Genomic DNA, 21,143 nt, shown 5'->3' with positions numbered 1-21,143 from the left:
GGATTCTGTTTTAGATGCCTTAGTGATAGACATAAGGCTAGGATTTGCAATTCAAATCAAAATTGTCATAAGTGTAATGACAAGTTTCATCATGCAATGTTACATTTTGAAGAACAGGGTGCATCACACAAGGGGCAGTCAGACTCTCAAAATGCCCAAAGAATTGAAAACCAGAAAGCTGATCATTCGAATGATCCAAAACCGGGCTGCTCCAATTCTGATGTAGCTTTGTGTACTTTTTCAACAGTTCGATCTCATAATCTAAAGACTCTGGTGTATAAGAAGTTATGAAGTTGTTTTTATGGTAGTGTAAGAAATGATTTTCGAAGGACCTTGGATGATTGAGCACATAACCACTACCACTGCAAATAAGACAATATTTGTTGTACGGATAAAGGAAGGACTCACCATTAGGAAAGGGCACTCGTTTCTTCCCGTCTTTTCTCCTCACAACAATTTCACTTAACACGAAGCGGTTTGCACGATATCATATAATGTCTTAGAGGTAAGGGAGATGAGATCTCGCGCGGATGCGGTTTTATTGTGAGCGGTTCGGGTTATTGCAACATACCGATTACCAAAGGGCACATAAATTAGCAGGAATGGAAAAGAAGGTAGGACAAAGGACATTAATACTACATATCTCAGTACAGTGGTCGCAGGTATGTGTGTATGTGTGCATGAGATGTATGTATAAATTAATGTCTATTGCGCATTGGCACATTCAGACTCATTGTACAGTATTGCTGGCTACCGCACGAGTGGGAATACTAGACGCACAAGAAAATGAACATCTCGTGAGGTGTTTATTGGACAGCGAATCTCAGAGCAATTTCATTACTCGGGATTGTTGTAGAAAATTAGGATTTTTTGAATATCAACGCCCGTCTTGTTCCACCGTTAAGGGTATTGGAGGATCGTCTAAGCCCATTACAGGCTCCATACAGACCGAAATTTACTCTCGTTTCAATCGAGCAATAAATTATAACATAACTTCATTGAAAGTGAAAAAAATGAAGTCCGGAACTATCGTCCAATATTTAAATTACCGATATTCATTAAGATATTTGAAAAAAAAATGTTTATGAACAACTGTATGACTGTGTCCAGTCTGTAATAATTGCTAACCAACATGGATTCATGAAAAAAAATCAGTTGTCTCTGTTCAGACTTTAGCCAAGAATCAAACCAAACGAAAATGCCACCTGTATCTGTATTGAGTAATTGAAATATCCGACAGATGTCTCCCCTAAGGGCAATAATTGTGATTATATATACCAATACATTCAAATTAATTAGGTTATAAATAGGCTTGCAAGCCCATTTTCTTCCTCTTCTCTCTCTAAATAACGGATCAATAACAACCATGAAATAATTAAGGAATTCGAGGGTCGTTGTTTTTTGTTACCAGTGATGTGTGTTTCTAAAGAATAAAACTTATCAATTATATTTCTTGGTATCATTAATTTAACGAGGCCATTACTGTAACATATGTTCCAATCGAGCCGGATCGTGCACCAGAAAGAGCCGAAATATGAACCAGCAAAAAACCAAGAAGATGCAGATCATCATCAGATAAGTATCCCAACGCCATCCTATCAAAACTGTGACCGAATCCCGAATCCTTCCTATTTCAAATTATCCCAAATGAAATATTTAAATATGCAACAAAGATTAAAAAAAAAAATTATTGTTGTTTCTGATTTTTCAGTTGCATAAAATTTTAATAGCTACCTACATTGCAAATTGATACGATTATTGTTAAATGAGCATCTCAATTGTAAGAGTTTTGTCATTGGATTTATTTAATTAAAAATTATTCACGCAAATATTCAAATTTACCGGGTAAAATCTCACTACAAAATAATTTCAGCGAATTTCTGATTTAAAAAGTTGTCAGTGGTGAGTGGTTGTTTTGATTTAAAAGGTTGTCAGCCCTGGCACTGACAAGCATTTTTACTAACACCGCCGTGTTTTCATTCGTAAACTGTCAGTTGTTTGAGGTTAAAAGTTAAATTGTTTATTATTTACCATTAAAGATGGAAAAGTTAAAGCAGTTAATCAACAAGCGTGGAGTTTTGAAAGCGAAATTGACAAGGTTTAATGATATTTTAAAGACACTCGATAAAACGGAACTAGAATTACGTTATCAAAAGGTCGAAAAATTGTTAGATGACTTTGAAAAAATTCAATCTCAAATCGAAGAACTTTTGGATGACGAGGCAGAACACGTAAGTCAACGTGAATCCTTTGAAAATCAATATTTCTCTGTACTTGCATTAGCAAAAGGTTTATTGAATTCAGTAAATCATGAAAAATGTGAAATTAAATTACCAACTTTGAAACTTATTGAATTTCATGGTGAAATTACTGATTATGCTAAATTCGCTGAGACCTTTAAAGCATTGGTTCATGAAAATAATACGTTAAACAATTCTCAAAAATTCTTTTATTTACAATCGTGCCTTAAAAAAGACGCAGCTAAATTGATTGCCTCCTTGACCATATCGCACGACAATTACGAATCTGCGTGGCAGATACTGCAGAAACGTTACGCGAATAAAAAAATAATAGTTCATAGGCATGTTGCATCTTTATTTCAGTTAAAAGATATGAAACAAGAATGTCCAGTCGCGTTAAGGCATATTATTGATCAGGCTAATATAAATTTAGAAGCGTTAAAAAATCTGGGATTACATGTTGGTTCCTGGGACGCGATTATGATATATTTAATATCTAATAAATTGGATGGATCAACTCGTAGATTTTGGGAAGAGCAGCCAATAGATGGTGCACTCCCAACGTTGAAAGAATTTATTACATGTCTAACCAAACGTGTTGAGGTACTGGAGTTCACAAATTTGCAAGAAAAAAGGCCTACCTACAAGAATGTTACAACACGTGATGATCGCAAGAAAGATTTGTCTGTCTCATTGATAGCAACCAAACACGGATGCATCCTATGTAAAGAAAATCATCCAGTGTATTATTGTAAAAAATTTCTCAAATTAAATATCCAGGGAAGATTAGAATTTTTAAGAAAGGCCCGAGCCTGTTTCAAATGTTTGAGGGTAGGACATTTTACACAAGATTGCAAAAATAAATTCAAATGTAAAATCTGTGCAAGTGATCAACATAATACTTTGATACATGTTAATGAATTAAATAGTGAAAACACAAATGAAGAGGCACACAGCTCGACATCAGTGGCAAATCATACGGTGTTAAATAAAAATGAAAAAATAATTTTATTATCTACAGCGATCGTGAATATCGTAGGTAGCGACAACCGTTTACACAAAACGAGGGTATTATTGGATTCAGGCGCCCAATCGAATTTCATAAGAGAGAGTTTTGCAAAAAAATTAAAATTAAAAACAGAAAAAATAAATACGCCGGTGTCTGGAATACAAAATCGCATCACACATATCAATCGAAGAGTTACAATTGACATGTTAGCAGTGAATAGTGATTATAATAAGAAAATTTCTTGTTTAGTATTGCAGGCTATAACAACCGACCTACCCCAAATGACCTTCAGGAAACAAGAGTTGAAGATCCCATCTGGCTTGCAACTAGCGGATAAGGATTTCAATGTCACGTCTCCAATTGACATCCTGTTGGGTGCGGAAGTTTTTTGGGAAATAATGAATAATGATCGAATCCGCTTAACGGAGGGCGGGCCAACTATTCAAAGGACTGAACTCGGTTGGATTGTTTCCGGAGCGATCGACATCATCACTAAAACAAGGCCAGTATCAATTAATTGTAATCTAGCCATTAATAAAATAGGTAACCAGATGGAAAGATTCTGGAAACTAGAGGAGGTGGATGCCATGAAACCTAAGAATTTTGAAGAAAAGGCTTGCGTAGTCAACTTTACAGAGTGTCATAGTAGAGACACGGAGGGCAGATTTACTGTAGCCCTACCAACCCGCCCTTGTATAGACCAACTAGGGAGCTCTTTGTCAATGGCTGAAAAAAGGTTTCATACATTGGAAAGAAAATTTTCCACCAATAAAGAATTTAAATGTCAATATAGCATGTTTATGAGAGAATATTTACAATTGGGTCATATGGAAGAGTGCCGAAAATCCGAATGCGATGCGAGATCATATTTTTTACCACATCATGCGGTGATGAAGGAGTCAAGCACCACTACTAAAGTTCGCGTGGTGTTCGATGGATCGGCAAAAACATCTTCTGGTATTTCCCTTAATGATGCTCTGATGGTTGGACCTAACATACAAAAGGATTTAAATATGCAAATTTTACATTTCAGAAAACATCCTGTAGTCATAATTGCGGACATAGAGAAAATGTACCGTCAGATAAACGTGCAGGAAAGCGACCGCAATCTACAGAAAATTGTTTGGCGCTTTTCACAGGATGAGGATTTGAAGCATTACAAGCTAAGGACAGTGACTTATGGATTAGGTCCGTCATCTTTCCTGGCGACAAGATGCCTGAAGCAAATAGGTATTGAAAATAGACTTTCATTTCCTATAGCAAGCAATGTCATTGAAAACGACTTTTACATGGACGACCTATTAACGGGAGGAAATGACGTTAAATCGTGCCACCTTCTAAAACAACAGGTAATCAGTTTACTAAAATCTGCAGGGATGAATCTAAGAAAATGGAGATCGAACGTGGCAGAATTATCTTCCGAACCAGGTCAAGATATGCAAGGATTGATATCTAAAGAACCCCAAGAAGAAAAAATACTAGGATTAATCTGGAACAGTGAGTTTGATTACTTTTCATATGTAGTGAAAAAACCAGTATGTACCGTACAAAGCAAACGGCGGATATTGTCAAGTATCGCCTCAACGTTCGATCCTTTAGGACTGCTAGGACCAGTAACGGTTGTAGCAAAACTAATTATGCAGAGATTATGGATATCTAAGACTTCCTGGGACGAAGAAATACCCGAGGGAATATTAAAAGATTGGGAAAATTACATGAAAAATTTATCTCAAATAAACCTGTTGAAAATAAAGAGAAGAATCTTGTGGGGTCAAAACGGCCTACAAATCCATGGTTTTTGCGACGCATCGGAAAAGGCCTACGGAGCCTGTGCGTATCTAGTATCCAGGGACGCCGAAGGTAAGATGCACTCTCAGTTAATATCTTCCAGGTCCAGGATAGCGCCATTAAAAAACATATCCCTGCCAAAATTGGAACTTTGTGGTGCGGTGCTGTTAACGAAATTATTAAAAAACATCAAAGAAGCGCTCAACATGGTTGAGGTGGATACATACTACTGGTGTGACTCTACCATCGTACTATGCTGGATAAGAGGACAGCCAGCTAGATGGAATACCTTTGTGGCCAACAGGGTTGCCGAGATACAAGAGGCCGGCGATCCCGCCCATTGGCGACATGTTTCATCGCAGGAAAACGCCGCTGATATTTTATCAAGAGGAGTTACAGCAAACAAACTATTACAAGCAGATATTTGGTGGAAGGGTCCAGATTGGCTAATAAGAGAGGCCGATCACTGGCCGAAGCCAGAAAATTCCTGTATAAATCCTCCAGAGATAAAAACCAAGGCGGTATGCGTGTCTACTAATGTCACGGAGTGGGACATCTTTTCAAAATTTTCCTCTCTCAACAAGCTAAAGAGAGTAACTGCATATATATTGCGTTTCTTTAATAATTGTAACACAAAAAACTGTAAATTAACCGGGAGGTTAAGCGTGCCGGAGCTGGACAATACATTGCATCGTCTAATAGCAATAATTCAACGCTACCATTTTAAGGATGAGTTCAGGGCTTTGAGTAATAAATGTTCACTGAATAAACGTAGCGTTATTTTGTCGCTTAATCCATTTATAAATAATGGATTAATTTGTGTCGGGGGCAGGCTAACAAAGGCGAAACATTTATCATACCAGCAACGACACCCAATAATTTTACCAAAAAATAATAAGTTAACAGAATAAATTATTAGACATCTTCATTATGTACATTTACATGCAGGGACACAAACTTTGTTATCTCTAGTGAGATTACAGTTCTGGCCGATTGCCGGAAAAACCACTGTTAAGCAAATATTACATAAATGTATAGTATGTTTCAGAAAAAATCCAGTAACCAGTCAAGTTATCATGGGTGACTTGCCGTAAAACAGAATAACACCTAGCAGGCCGTTCGAGGTTACCGGGATTGATTACGCAGGTCCTATCATGATGAAAAGCGGTATCACCAGGAAGGCTCCATTGGTGAAATCTTATTTATGCATTTTTGTTTGTTTCTCAACGAAAGCTGTGCATTTGGAACTGGTAACGGACCTCACCACTGACAACTTTTAAAATTGTTTAAAACGTTTCATTGCGCGGAGGGGCAAACCCTTTAAAATATATTCAGATAATGCGACCAATTTTAAGGGAGCATATAATCAACTGAGAGAATTGTATGATAAGTTAAAGAAATCTGATGACAAGATTCAAAAATATTTAGCTGATTTGTCAATATTGTGGGGATTTATTCCACCACGGTCACCGAATTTCGCTGGACTCTGGGAAGCAGCAGTGAAATCCGCCAAATATCATTTAAAAAGAATAACCGATAATTCAAGTTTAACCTTTGAACAATTATATACTTTATTGTGTCAGGTAGAATGCTGTTTAAATTCACGTCCGCTCACTCCTCTGTCCAACGATCCGACTGACCTGAATCCTTTGACTCCAAATCATTTCCTGATTGGCGGAGGGATAGCTTCTATCTCTGAGAAGGATGTTCGGGAGATACAATATAATCGATTGAATCAATATCAAAAATTAAATGCACTGATTCAAACATTTTGGTGCAGGTGGAAACTGGAATATCTTGCAGAATTACAAAGACGTACCAAATGGAAGGAAGACAAGGGCCTCAGGACTGTTGAAAGGGACGACATGGTCATACTAAAGGAGGACAACCTGCCGCCTAATATGTGGAAACTAGCCAGGATCCTAGCTACTCACCCTGGAGCTGACGGGAAAGTGCGGGTGGTTACCCTCAAAACCGCACAAGGAACATTTAAGAGACCTATCAGCAAAATATGTTTATTACCCATGGAAAGGGATTCAAGCATTGCTACAGGGACGCCCGATGTACCCCCCGGACTGAATAAATAAGTTCCTGCAGTCATAAAAAGGAGAAGAATTAGCAACCTACCTGAAGGATGACCTTGGACCATCAAATTTTTGCTAGCAGTCATAAAAAGGAGAAAAATTAGCAACCTACCTGAAGGATGACCTTGGACCATCAAATTTTTGCTAGCAGTCATAAGAAGGAGAAGAATTAGCAACCTACCTGAAGGATGACCTAGGAACATCGAATTAACTTGTTCATATTATGATTCTCTTATTTTAGAACTTTTTGTTCATATTCATCTCATGATTGTTTTTCAAATTAATTTGTCCATATTTATATTATGTTTATTTTTCAAATTATTTTTGTTTATATTATGGTTTTTTTTTTAAATTATTTTTTGTTTATGTGTAAAAAAAATAAATTCTTCCGTGCCCTGGCAGCATGTTCAGACTTTAGCCAAGAATCAAACCAAACGAAAATGCCACCTGTATCTGTATTGAGTAATTGAAATATCCGACAGATGTCTCCCCTAAGGGCAATAATTGTGATTATATATACCAATACATTCAAATTAATTAGGTTATAAATAGGCTTGCAAGCCCATTTTCTTCCTCTTCTCTCTCTAAATAACGGATCAATAACAACCATGAAATAATTAAGGAATTCGAGGGTCGTTGTTTTTTGTTACCAGTGATGTGTGTTTCTAAAGAATAAAACTTAAAAGAACAACCACAAGAGATCCTGAAAATGGAAGATATATAGTTGCTTTGCCATTTAAAGGGGGTGTTTCAACCCTTGGGGATTCATTTGCAATGGCAAATAAACGTTTTTTATGCCTTGAACGTAAATTGGAAGCCTCTCCAAAATTAAGAAAAGCTTATAATAATATTATCAATGAATATTTAGAGAAGGATTATTTGACTCTCAGCACTCCAAATAAAGGAAATGAGATGCCTTCATACATAATTCCGCACCATGGAGTTGTACGAGAGGATAAAATCACGACCAGTTTGAGAATAGTCCTCTACGCTAGTGCAAAAACAAGCATTTCCGTGTCATTGAATAATATTTTATATAGTGGGGAAAATTTATTTAATATTTTTTTTGTATTTAGTTACTTTTTTAAATAATTAGGTACATTTTTGTATGGCAAATATCGGAAGAAGAACTAGCTAATATATTTAAAACATCATCTTAGTCGCTGAAAACGTATACTAACATATATAGTCCCCCTCAGCACAGGATCTCCTAGTGAGGAGGACTTCAATGATCTGTTTTAATTTTATATATATATTTTATTTCATTTCCTCACATTCACGATCTTCAGGACTTTTAATAGACGGTACGTTTACCTCTTCTAATTCCCAAAATCTTTTGAGACAAATATCATCTGGTTCTTCTAGCATGGCACAACAAGATACGCTAACATTATCCTCAACCCGAGTTGGTGCTGATCCCAAAATAACGTATCCTAGAACTATTTCTAAAGCATGCAGATTATGCCTCTGAAAAGGGTCTCGAACCCTTTTTGACAACAGGAGATGCGGGAAGAGCTGGGCTCCTAGCAAAATATCAATTTCTCCTGGTTCTCCATATGACTCATCCGCCAACGGTAAGTCATTCAAATATGACAATGAAGGTACATCAACTTTGGCGGTAGGTAAGCGGTCTGTAACTTTATTAACTATCTATTTTATTTTAATTTTATTTATTTTAATATATTATAATAAAACAAATAAAAAACTTTATTCCACTTAATTTTATTTTGACCGTAACCGGTTTCAGCTCGTCAAAGCCATCTTCAGACTGGTACACAAAATTCTTAGTCTACGGTTTATATACACAACATATGGGGGAGGGGGGAGAGGGGTAGTTTATAGGGTTTTAATCAATTTTATTTGTTACTAAGTCGTTTAAGATTGTTGAATTTCTAAATATTTGGTAATTCCAGTAAGCTAATTACCTTGGGTTTGTAGCTTATTTCAATATTTATTAGGGAAAAAACCTCACAGGTAATATGCATTATTAATGACCTAATTTTATTGTCAAATCATTATTTATGATGGGATTATATTTGCTTTTTGAAAAGATACATGTTTACATTTGAGAAATTATTATAAGAATTAAGAAAGTAGGGACTTAGCAACTGATACTAATAGCTTATTAATTACAAAGTTACTTATTGAATGGGTACATGTTTACATTGAAATAGGGATGGTCTAACCTAACTACTTATTTTAATGTCGAAATTATTATGAAAATTACAATGGATACAAGAGCGGAGACTTGGCAAATGATTCTAATTGTTTATTCATTACAAAGTTAGGGTCTATTTTATTAATTAAGCGAGTAATTTCTAAAGATTCTAGTCTATCAAGTTTGTGGCCTTTATTGCAAGTATGGAGGACTTTAACATCTCTGTCTTTATCAAACGAGTGTTTGTTTTCTAATAAATGTGATGCTACATTTGACAATTCGCCTTTATTATTTACCCAATTTGTAAAATGCTCTTTAATACGGGTTTTGAAAGATCTCCCTGTTTGACCAACGTAATATGCTGGGCAGTTAGCGCAGTTCACTTGGTAAACGCCCGAGTTCTCGAGTTTATCTCTCTTATCTTTGTTGTTAATTAAAATTCTACCTAGAGAGTTTACATTATAAAAAGCTGTTTTGTATTTATCATTATTGGTTAATCTAGATATTTTTGTTGATATTTCACCAATATAAGGGATTTTAACCCATTGTTTATTACTATCTTTTTCATTTTTATTTTCAAGGCCTTGTGAAATGATTGTTAATGTAAGTTTTTTTATCCTTTTTCTCTATTAGCCTATCAATAGTTTCGCTTTTGTATCCGTTGTTATTGGCGATAGTTTTAATAATATTTAATTCATTATTATAATTTATATAATTCAAAGGCACGTGTAAAAGTCTGTGAATCAATTACAGCACTATCAGGCAATTGCCCTCCGATGAAGGAGAAGCTTTTACTGAGGCAAAGAAAATTACTGAAGAATTTTTATATATGGATGATTTTGTATATAGCATGGAAACTGAAGAGGGTTCAAAGGAAACGTCCTCTCAGTTAATTGCATTATTAAAGACTGGCCAATTCGACCATGTCAAGTGGACCAGCAATTCGCAAGATGTTCTGGAATCTATTCCAGATTCGCATCGCTTATCAGCGATAAAGGAATTTGATGAAGTGAGCATGCATAAAATATTGGGCTTATACTGGTCACCAAATTCCGATTTATTCTTTTTCGTCACTTCTACACCTAAAACAGGTTGTACAAAACGAAATATATTGTCTTGTGTCACAAAAATATGGGATATTATGGGCTTCATCGCACCTGTCGTTTTATATGCCAAGCTTTTAATTAAACAATTGTGGCTACAAAAATGCGATTAGGATGATGAGCCTCCCGACGATATTGTAAGGATATGGACGCAATTCTGTGAGGAACTTTCCTCACTGAATAGAATACAAATTCCGCACCATACTGGCATCACGTCCAGTAGCATCGTAACCATTGTTGGTTTCGCAGATGCCAACGAAAAGGCATATGGAGGTATAGTGTATTTCCATGTCCAAAATCATGAAGCAATTTCAGTACATGTTGCTTGTGCAAAATCGAAGGTTTATCCTCTGAAAATTGTTTCTTTCGCACGATTAGAACTTTGCGCTGCATTAAAACTTGCAAAATTAATGCATAACGTAGTAGAAACCTTAGAAATACGCTTGAAAATTGAAAATATATACGTATTTACTGATTCCACTGTAGCACTTTGTCGGATTCAGTCTTCTCCGAACCGTTGGGGGACATTCGTGGCTAATAGAGTTGCTAAAATTCAATCTGAATTATCGGCTACCTGTTTTTATCATATCGCAGGCACAGATAATCCCGCTGATTGTCTGTCACGAGGGTTTACCCCCAATCAGATTTTATATCAGCCGATATGGTTTCATGGCCCACCGTGGATGAAATTTAGGCCTGAACAGTGGCCCATTACCACATTTGATGTCACTATGGTGACAGAACCACCCAAACAGAAGTCTATTTCGTTAGTAATGACTTCTGGTTTAGAAGAATATGATATTCTAACCCTGTCAAAGCGCTTTTCCTCGTGGAATAAATTATTACGATGTTTGGTTTACGTATTTCGTTTTCTTAAGGTGTTGCCATATCAAAAATATATAAGTGGGTCAGATTTAGAGTTCGTCGAGCTTAAGATATTGCGCGAAATACAACGAGCGTACTTTCCCGGGGAATTGATAAATCTACAAAAAGGAAAGACGTGTAAACCCGTATTTCAACGTTTGAGACCGTTCTTGAATGACGGAATCATAAGGTTGGGAGGTCGTTTAGTTAATTTGGATTTAAATTATGATCAAAAGCACCCCATAGTTCTCCCGCGAAAGGATCACGTTTTGAATTTGTTGGTTGATCATTATCATACAATTCATTGTCATTCGGGACCCGCATTCTTAATGTCTATTTTGAGGCAAAAATATTGAATACTGTTAGCCCGTAGTTTAATTCAAAATCGAGTACATAAGTGGAATTCATGTTTTTGGCTACGCCCTAAAACAATTGCACCTTTAATGGCGGATCATAGAGATTGTCGTGTCATTCAGTATATAAAACCATTTACGCATGTGAGTATAGACTTTGCCGGGCCTTTGAGGGTTACCGTATCACGTGGACATAGAATTCGTTCTCAAAAGGCGTTTATTTGCTTATTTGTGTGTTTGACAACAAGAGTTATGCACCTTGAATTGGCGTCAAATTTGAGCACCGAATGTTTTCTGAACGCATTCAAACGATTTATTTCTAGACGTGTTCCTGTGTCAAATTTATACTCAGACAATGGAACTAAATTTGTAGGAGCCAAGAGAAAATTGAATGAATTGCACGCATTTTCGTCATCTTCATTTTTGTGAAGAATTCGCAAGTATTTTGGCAAATAATAGAATAAGCTGGCATCTGAATGCGCCAATAGCACCCCACTTTGGAGAAAATCGGGAATCCAATATCAAAAGCATGAAGACTCATCTTTTTCGAGTAATAGGGGATCAGATTCTATCGTTTGAAGAGGCAACTACAGTACTTGCACAAGTAGAAACCATTCTGAATATGAGGCCATTGTGTAGAACGCTTTTTTCAGACCCCTCCAAACCCCTTGCGTTAACGCCAGCTCACTTCTTGACGACAACTCCTTTAAAACACCTGCCAGCCGTGGAAATCGAGAATGATAATTTAAACCTTCTATCGCGTCATGATTTACTCGATAAATTAATTCAATCATTCTGAAAGCGATGGAGATTAGATTACTTGCATACTTTGCAAGTACGTCCAAAATGGAATACTCCTACTAATCCAGTAAAGGTCGGCTTAGTAGTAATAGTGAGAACTGAAAATGCCCCACCATTACATTGGCCGTTAGGTGTTATTGATGAAGTGTTCCCCGCAAATGATGGAGTAATTCGTGTTGCTCGTGTCAGAACAGTGATGGGATCTTATATTCGCCCAGTAGTACGGCTATACCCTTTGCCAACTCAATAGTAGTCTAGTAGCATTAGGTTTAGTCAATGTAGGTTAGGAAATTTAGGATAACTGTAGGTTATGTTAATTTGTTTATATGATAAATGCCATGACAATGCGGTTTTAAAAGGGGTGATTTCGCACCCTATCAAGGCGGGGGGATAGTTGCGCGTGAGGTTTCAAAATTGAATAGCCTTAAAATGTGTACCCTTCACCCCCCCTGTGCCCCTTGTCCCCTTTCCTTGACCCGGCCAAACGACAAGGAACATTTTTATCGTTGCATCTTGGTCCGCGAACATTCCTGTCATCTTGTGAATACCCGCATATGTTGAATTCGGCTGTGATTGTTTTGGAGCACACATCGTCCAGTGAAGTTTTTACCCGCCGCAGTGAATGTCACTGTTTTGTTTCGTGTTGAGTGAGCGAATGCTTAAAGGGAATTGCCCTTAATTGTATGCAAGCTGATAAGTGTAAATAAAGGAACCAGCGGCTACAGAGGACGAGACCTGGGTAAGTCTTTGGCATTTCTCACTCATTTCCTTTTGTAAACACTAAGGCAAATTCAATTCGTTTTTGTTTTGTCTTAAGTCTTTATCGCACTCACCGCAACCCACCCCGCACAATTGCGAACGAAGGATTTGCGCACCACCAGTTTTAAACTAGAGCCAATATAACAGCGTATCACTGTGATAATTTTTATTGGTAATAGTTTTAATTTTTTACAATTAATAATAATAGTCATAATTTAAAAAAAATAATAGTTCTCGTGAGATTGCCTAAAATAGTCATTTGTGCTTTTTTCATCTACTCATCGACCCCTATCGTAAGAAACCATTCCGGTTCGTGTACCTAATTACATAATTTCGCAAAAATTCGTTCACTATTTGCATGACTGCGCGGAACCCTCCAAGAGGCGCACCGGCAGAACAACTTTTTAAGGCTTACCAAATGTCTACTCTCGATGACGTAGGTTTTGTTGGGTAGGGATCCTAGGCTAAATAACTTTGTATTCATTTCTGTTAAGGAGAGGATTCGTAAACTTGGCAATGCATAAAAGATATCGCTGGTATTTTCATTTAAAATTTTGATACATTTAAAGCCAAATTAATTCACAACTTTTAGTACATGTAAATAATGAGTGATAACCAAGTGAAAGTGTATTGTATTTAACGTTTTATTTTTTATATTTGTTTTTATGTCATTCTGTTGTTTTTTTAAGTTACCGTTGTTTTTAATTTAATTTTTAATCTTATTGTAAGCGTCCAATAGGGCGTTTGTAAATAAATAAATTATTCTGTGGGATTTCGAAGAATGGTCTGCATTCGATACTAGTATTGCCATCTATATAAAAAAAATAATAGCCACTGTCGTGTTACTAACCCACAACTGACATATTTTATTACACAAAAATTAATAAAAATGTGGTTGTATAAAATTCGGACTTGATCCATTATTATTCTGACCCACTAAGTTATATAAGATAGCTTTCAACGGATGTTATCGAAATGTACAGCACATTACCCATAATAAATGAGGCGTCCTATAGCTATAGGACGCTATTTCCGAATTTAATTTAATTAAATAGCTATTTCCGCATTAATTTCCGAAAACGATTCTAATCAAGTACTTTTTACGGAGAAAGGTAGGGTTTGTTGCATCGGGATCCTAGGCTTAATAACTTTGTATTCAAACTGTCATGGAGACGAATCATAGACTTGGCAATGAATTAATAGATATGGCTGGTATTTTCATTTTAAATGTCGATATATTTAAAGCAAAATGAATTCACCACTTTTTTATTAAATCTAAATAACGAGTTATCATAATCTATGCGTATGATTGCAGCTTTGGTATTCATAATGTTTTTCAAATTTTCTATAAAAAATTTTGTTTCAAGATTGTTCACTTAGCTTGCAAGTATATTGTGTTTAATCATTGATTGTTTTATTTAGTCAATGTATTTAATGCTTTATTTTTACAATCTTTTTTATCTTTGTTATACTTTTGTTGTTTTTAAATTACTCTTGTTATGTTTAATTTACTCCTATTTTTAACGTAATTTATAATCTTATTTTGAGAGCCCCAATATAGGGCGTTTATAAATAAATAATTCTGTAGGGTTTAGAAGAAATACTAGATATTTCGTTCGATTCTAGAAATGCAATCTATGGATAAAAATGAATAGCTACTATTGAAATATGTTTTATTACACAAAATTTAAAAACACAACAAACCAATTATATAAGATAGCTTTCAACGGATTTGATCAAAATATACAGCAAATTACCCAGAGAATGCCAGAATAAATTAGGCGTCCTATAGCTATTTCCGCATTAATTTCCGAAAAAAATTTTAAACAATTACTTTTATGATGAAAAGTAAGATGTAATTGCTTAGAAACATAAATATTGTTTGGTATTATAATATTAGGCCCGTTGTCCCACGGGTCGGTAAGCAATCGTCACAAATCAAATGCTTATAGAGAAAAATTCCACCCTGAACTGCTCTGCAAACCGTTATCTTACTATAATGAACTTAATTTTCTGCGCGGGGACTTACAGCACTCAGTTTATGTCGATTGCTTACGGACCCGAGAGACAACGGGCTTAAACAAATGCGCATGTCTTACGGATATACTATGGAGGATTCATTCTAGTTTCTTCGTATAATGTTGATTGTTATTTGGTTTTGTATTTTTCTGCATTTTTAATCATGTTATTTTTCCCAACCAAACTTCACATATTCCATTCTATCTGATTGTATTTTGCAACAGTCCAATATTAATACTTTCTGTTTCGATGTTTTTAAAAGAAAAAATCACCCGTGTACTATCTAACGAAAATATTCATGAATTTTACAAAAGGTGTGATTTTCACCACCAAAAAATTACCTATTGTGATTCATTTTTGGTTTATCTGCCCCAATAACTGCACTGTAACGCAGTCCGACACATAGGCTAGGGAAGCAGGAAGTGAAACAAGGCATAATAACCCAATAAATAAGTAACAGTGGTGTCCATTCCAAATTGTGATAATACCTATTGGAAAAAATGTAGTCTTATTTTCTTATTTTAAGATTATCACAAAAACATTATATTTGTTTTCTCCAACTGCGCTAATAAGATCTAATTCTTCAAATAAAATAATCTGTCTAAAAGCCTGGTATTTATGAACTCCTTCAAAGATACCTACTTAGATATTCCTACTTCCGAAGCCGTTGGTTATTATTTGTTTATTTTTAAAACCTCCCAAAATTTATTGAATTTAGCTCTTATCCAGAAAGTTTCCGACTTTATGTCCCAACCAGAATATAAAAATTGCAAGGAAGCTTTTTGAACAAGGACAATGCTAATATTGACCTATAATTATAAACCCAAATGAAATTTGCAACCTTCAACTGCATTTCTAAGATCCATTGTAAATATATTTCCATTGTTATATCGTGTCCCTTTGAAATGTCAGTTTTAAGACAAAATATTTAATTTACACGCCAGGCAAAGCAAGATGGCCCTGGCAAGGTCAAATTTCTTATTAGTTTATGTTATTATTTTTTAGTTTAAAAGATCAGATACCCCCAGTATCTTCAGTAGTCTGGTAGAAGTGGTAGGTAGTCAAGTTCCTATGGATTAGGGAAATTAGACCCTTAATCTGAGTTCTGTGATGGTAGAAGATCACAGAGGAGTGTTGGCTGGAGTGATAGGTAGTTGATTACTTATAGATTATGGGTTAGACCTTTAATCTGAGTTCTGTGATGGTAGAAGATCACAGAGGAGTGTTGGCTGGAGTGATAGGTAGTTGATTACTTATAGATTATGGGTTAGACCTTTAATCTGAGTTCTGTGATGGTAGAAAATCACAGAGGAGTGTTGGCTGGAGTGATAGGTAGTTGATTACTTATAGATTATGGGTTAGACCTTTAATCTGAGTTCTGTGATGATAGAAGATCACAGAGGAGTGTTGGCTGGAGTGATAGGTAGTTGATTACTTATAGATTATGGGTTAGACCTTTAATCTGAGTTCTGTGATGATAGAAGATCACAGAGGAGTGTTGGCTGGAGTGATAGGTAGTTGATTACTTATAGATTATGGGTTAGGCCTTTAATCTGAGTTCTGTGATGGTAGAAGATCACAGAGGAGTGTTGGCTGGAGTGATAGGTAGTTAATTACTTATAGATTAAGAGTTAGATCTTTAATCTGAGTTCTGTGATCGTAGAAGAGGAGTGTTGGCTGGAGTGATAGGTAGTTGATTACTTATAGATTAAGGGAAATTAGGACATTCTAGTAGGTTTTGCTGATATATTTGTTTCAAATCACACGTTACAAACATTTTTTATTTATTATGTAGTAAAAACCACTAATACAAGGAATACAAAAAATGTGTTAAAAAATGATACAAAAAGTTCCACGGCCAAAATGTCCTCCTGTAGCAGTCTCGCAGACTCTGGTTTCAGCCAGCACAGCAACCCGGTGCCTAGAGGTGATGTCAGCGAACGATGTCGACTTGTCGCTCGCAGACAGGACCCCCGGGGCATCTAGTTTTTTGAACGCCGGCAGTTGCACGAAGGCGCCTTAACACCAAGACGACCGCAGCGAAAGCATCTCACCTCCCTAGAATTCACGTTAGACGGGCTACGATTATTGAAATCAAAAGATTGCCAAACTCTTCTATTATTGGGATTATTTAAATTATTTTGATTAGCAAAAAGATCTGGATATAAATTAGGATTACCAGAATTATTCGTAATATTTTCTCTGGATGAAGCATTATTAAAAATAGAACGACTTGCGTTATTATTGTTACAGTTTGCATCTGCAGAGGAAAATCTGAAATCTGAACGACTGTCAGCCAACTAAATCATTTTTACCAACTTTTTAAGAGAATTCAAATCCGTTATTACAGAAAGAGATAGTTTCTGGATGTACCTAGGAAGCATGTTACACTGTAAAATTTCAAGAATTTCATCGTCAGGCAACTTAGAGGTCAAGCGATTATTTAACAGTAAAACTCGAGTAATGAAGCACCCAAGGTTTTCCTTTTGTTGCTGAAACGTAGCTCTGATCTGCGCTAAAAGACGTCTTTCGTGGTCCAATAATTCAAATTCATCTTTTAACGCGACAACAATGTCTGCCCAGGAAGAACGACTCGCGATTTACTCTGAACCAATCCAAGGCACTTCCTGAAAAGAGTTTCACAGCAGAAGAGAAAAGAGAAATAGTACTTACGTTGCGAGAGATAGCTAACTCGTTGACTCTTTCTATAAAGTGACGGACATCGCCGGAACCGTCAAAAGTTGAATTCCATTTGTGTACGGGAACCGAGACTGACGAAACCGTGGAATTCTGAACAGGGGAGTCCTCGTTTGATTTCGACATGATGACTTTCAGTTTCGTTTGGCTTCTAGTCATAATTGGAGTATCCGTCATACCTACACAACTATGTGGGTAGAAAAATAGTTAGATCACGCTTAAACATACAACAAAATTGTCACACAAATTACTATGTTATAAAATAAAATAAAAATATGTGCGACAACATAGTGCCGACACAGATGAATAAAAAGACGAAACCTCTGTGAGTTGGGCCGAGATAACAAAAACTGCATAAAATGAAAATTTAAATTAGACTCGTGGACACGATACAAATGAAGAAGGTCACCGACCACCCAGAATCTACAAGAGACCCTCCAAAAAGAGATTGACAAACGGGAAAGTAAATTATAGCATCACTTATCTCTGAAAAAAAAAAATTAATCAAAAATCAGGAAACAACATTAAAATGAGGATAAACTTGCGTATTCTCGTCAACTAGATTCTACCAAAGTCAGGCGCCATTTGTAGCAATATCTTTACCAAAATTATTACTTCCCTAAAAGGGAACTCGATGTTACATGTGGGTAGAATAATTGTGTGCACCAGTAATAAAAACTCTATTAACAACTTTAACATTTATTATATAAAATTCTGTTACTACACATATTGCTCTGGAAAGTTAATACTAAGCAAGAGACTCATTATAAAAGGTTTATTTCTCAAGGTGTGTCGAGTTAGATATTTCTCGATAGTTGACAAAATGCAAGTCATGACAGTTGAATTTACGAATGGATAAAATTATGCTATAATGAATTTAATAGGCGCCAGCTTAGAATTACATAATTCTGAACAAATTTATATAATTATCAGAGTAATCCCTAAGATACAAAAGTATAAAAAATCAATCTCAATTTGGAAGGCATCTTACGTATAATTCTGAGTCCGCCAAGGTTGGCAAGCCTTCACCAACGTCCCGTGTCCCCCGAGTATATCGCCCAGACTGACGGAACAAATTCCTACGATGCACAGCGCTCTTTAGACTAGTTCGCATATCAAGACGGCAACTTGAGAATGCTGTCAGCCGCTACGGTAGGAACTCAAAAGCAAGACTGCTACACTCCTTGCATTTGCACAGGTGCAAAAAAATTTCATGTTCTTTGTGGTCATTGATTACGTCTCACATCTTGATTACGGCACTTATGTCAGCCTTCCATAATATCAAATTGAAAAACTGTAATCCGTGTTTAATGCAGCGGCACGGCTCATAACCGGGGTCTCTAAATGTTCGCACATTTCAGAACATCTTTGTATGTAGGTACAAATTGTTTAAATCCGTCAATGAAATGGCCCCACCTAAGATCTCTGAACTATGCGTCCCGGAAATCATTGGCCGTCAACTTTTAGCAACATTATCTGCAACATAACTGACTGATGGAACCCAAACGCAACACAAATACTATGTTTGGAGATGAATAAACACCCCCCGGAACTAAGATGCATAACAAGCCCAATAGAATTCAAGTCTAAAGTAAAAACACACCTTTCTTGGAACTGATTCCCTTAAATTAAATATAAATGCTTGAGAGTATCATTCTTGTAGTGCCTATGACACATCCTAATCACACTTTTCTATTATTTTCTTATTAATTACATTTAGGATGATAATATCATTGTACCGCCGAACATAACATTTGCGTTTCTCCCCTAAACGAACTCATTAAAGAACGTTAATACATATTATTAAAATAAACACAGGAATTAGTAATGACATTACCAATTACACGTGTTCCAATTATGTCCTCTGTATCTAAGTTTCTCTAATAAACAATAAACAGTGTTAATCTCAAATGACCTCCCAGATAAAATACAAAATAGAAAAAAATAATAATAATAAAATATGTACATTCTAACGTAGCATCACGTTCATTAAGGCGAAGCTTGACGCCAAATCACTATTTTGATTAATCTTTATAACGAATTGGTGAACATTATGAATACCAAAAATATGCTTTAGATAAATTGAAAGTTTTCCTATCGCTTCGCTTGAGTAGAATACAAATAAAAAAAATTATTACTCAATAAAACATATAAATGCAAACTACTAAAAAATATTTTTTTTCAATAGAAATATATGAACGCATAGTTGTAGCTTCCTCTTAATCAATTGCTGTAATCCTCACCATTCCTCAAATGCAAAATTACGCTCTTACCAATGCAACTCTCCTATCAAGAATAGAAGGAAGAGGAAGAGAATAGAGGAACCAAACAGCTGGATTAACCTCTGGCTCATTAAAACGGTTAATTATAAAAAGTGTCAACAGAGTGAAAAATGACAGCGAAATGTCGAACATCATTATTGCTTTTATTATTTTTAGGATCAAATAATGGACAGTGAAGATTAAGATATTAATGATAATTGATATTGTGGAATGGAGGAAGGTAATGCATGATAATATCTAGTTACACAGGGGGCGACAGCCAAACATTGAATGACTACCAATACTTTAACCGTTTTCGATTGTCAAAATTACCGTTTCGAATGCCAGATGATGTTGTAAACTCCATAATATTAATTTTCCCATTCTGGTTTAAGTTCTTGGTTCTTCTTTTTGGTTTTTATTTTGTCCAAGTTGCTTTGTTAAATGTTAACACACGGAGGAGAAATATCAATCGTCAAATTAGTATAAATCTATTTTCGCGCTTTCGCAGCATCAGTAAAAGTCAAGATAATGCTTTATACTCGAGAGAGTCCTGATGGAGGGATAAAATGATCAAGTCTCTCCAAATCCAGCCCTCCACACAGTGGTTGCGCAGATGCATCCGTCGCCAAGACCTAGAAAACCCTCTCCCCATGAACCCGACGCCCCTGCTAATTCACTAAACATAGCAAACTTCTTGGGGTAACCTACGGCAGAAGTTTTGTTTATCCAACAAATCATTCCCGAGGCGGCGCTACCTATACCCTATACTCATCTCCCAAATGGCATATTATTACATATTAAGCCAATTGTTGAATACGGTAGCCTTGTTAAGACATAAAATTGATGATAATTTCTTAAAACATGATAGGTGTATTTAAAAAAAAATTAGCTAAAACATTTATATTGTTGTACAATAAAAAAATCAGAACATTCTACCACGGGCAACACTCGCAGCGTAACACTTTTATTTCTGTTTTCAAATGAACAAGCAGCGAATCTTCTGG

At 35.9% G+C, this 21,143-nt stretch overlaps 1 protein-coding gene and 1 long non-coding RNA gene across 4 annotated transcripts; one reads left to right on the top strand and one right to left on the bottom strand.

The window, feature by feature from the left end:
• The first annotated feature begins 2,013 nt into the window (after positions 1–2,013).
• LOC149422918 (uncharacterized) lies at positions 2,014–7,263 on the top strand. Of its 2 annotated transcripts, none has more exons than XM_089632772.1 (2): positions 2,014–2,098; positions 6,818–7,263. In XM_089632772.1, exons 1-2 carry the CDS (start codon positions 2,040–2,042, stop codon positions 7,122–7,124), a joined length of 366 nt encoding a protein of 121 aa, XP_089488898.1. In that variant the 5' UTR covers positions 2,014–2,039; the 3' UTR covers positions 7,125–7,263. The 2 variants fall into 2 exon arrangements, 1 of the variants encoding a protein (XP_089488898.1); XR_016302296.1 differs by lacking the exon at positions 2,014–2,098 and adding an exon at positions 6,131–6,227 and having other exon boundaries at positions 6,818–6,950.
• A 9,764-nt stretch (positions 7,264–17,027) lies between these two features.
• On the bottom strand, positions 17,028–18,930 carry LOC149422917 (uncharacterized). 2 transcript variants are annotated; one of them, XR_016302294.1, is made up of 4 exons: positions 18,867–18,930; positions 18,197–18,361; positions 17,852–18,062; positions 17,028–17,236 (listed from the first exon to the last, which is right to left on the bottom strand). It is a non-coding gene; the product is annotated as an uncharacterized LOC149422917 (long non-coding RNA). The 2 variants fall into 2 exon arrangements; XR_016302295.1 differs by having other exon boundaries at positions 18,197–18,298; positions 18,867–18,925.
• Between the last annotated feature and the right edge of the window lie 2,213 nt (positions 18,931–21,143).

The sequence above is a fragment of the Hesperophylax consimilis genome, chromosome 6, assembly GCF_061612785.1.
Source record: "Hesperophylax consimilis isolate HC1 chromosome 6, BYU_Hcon_1.0, whole genome shotgun sequence".
Classification (NCBI taxonomy): domain Eukaryota; kingdom Metazoa; phylum Arthropoda; class Insecta; order Trichoptera; family Limnephilidae; genus Hesperophylax; species Hesperophylax consimilis.
This window is presented reverse-complemented; position numbering and strand designations above follow the sequence as displayed.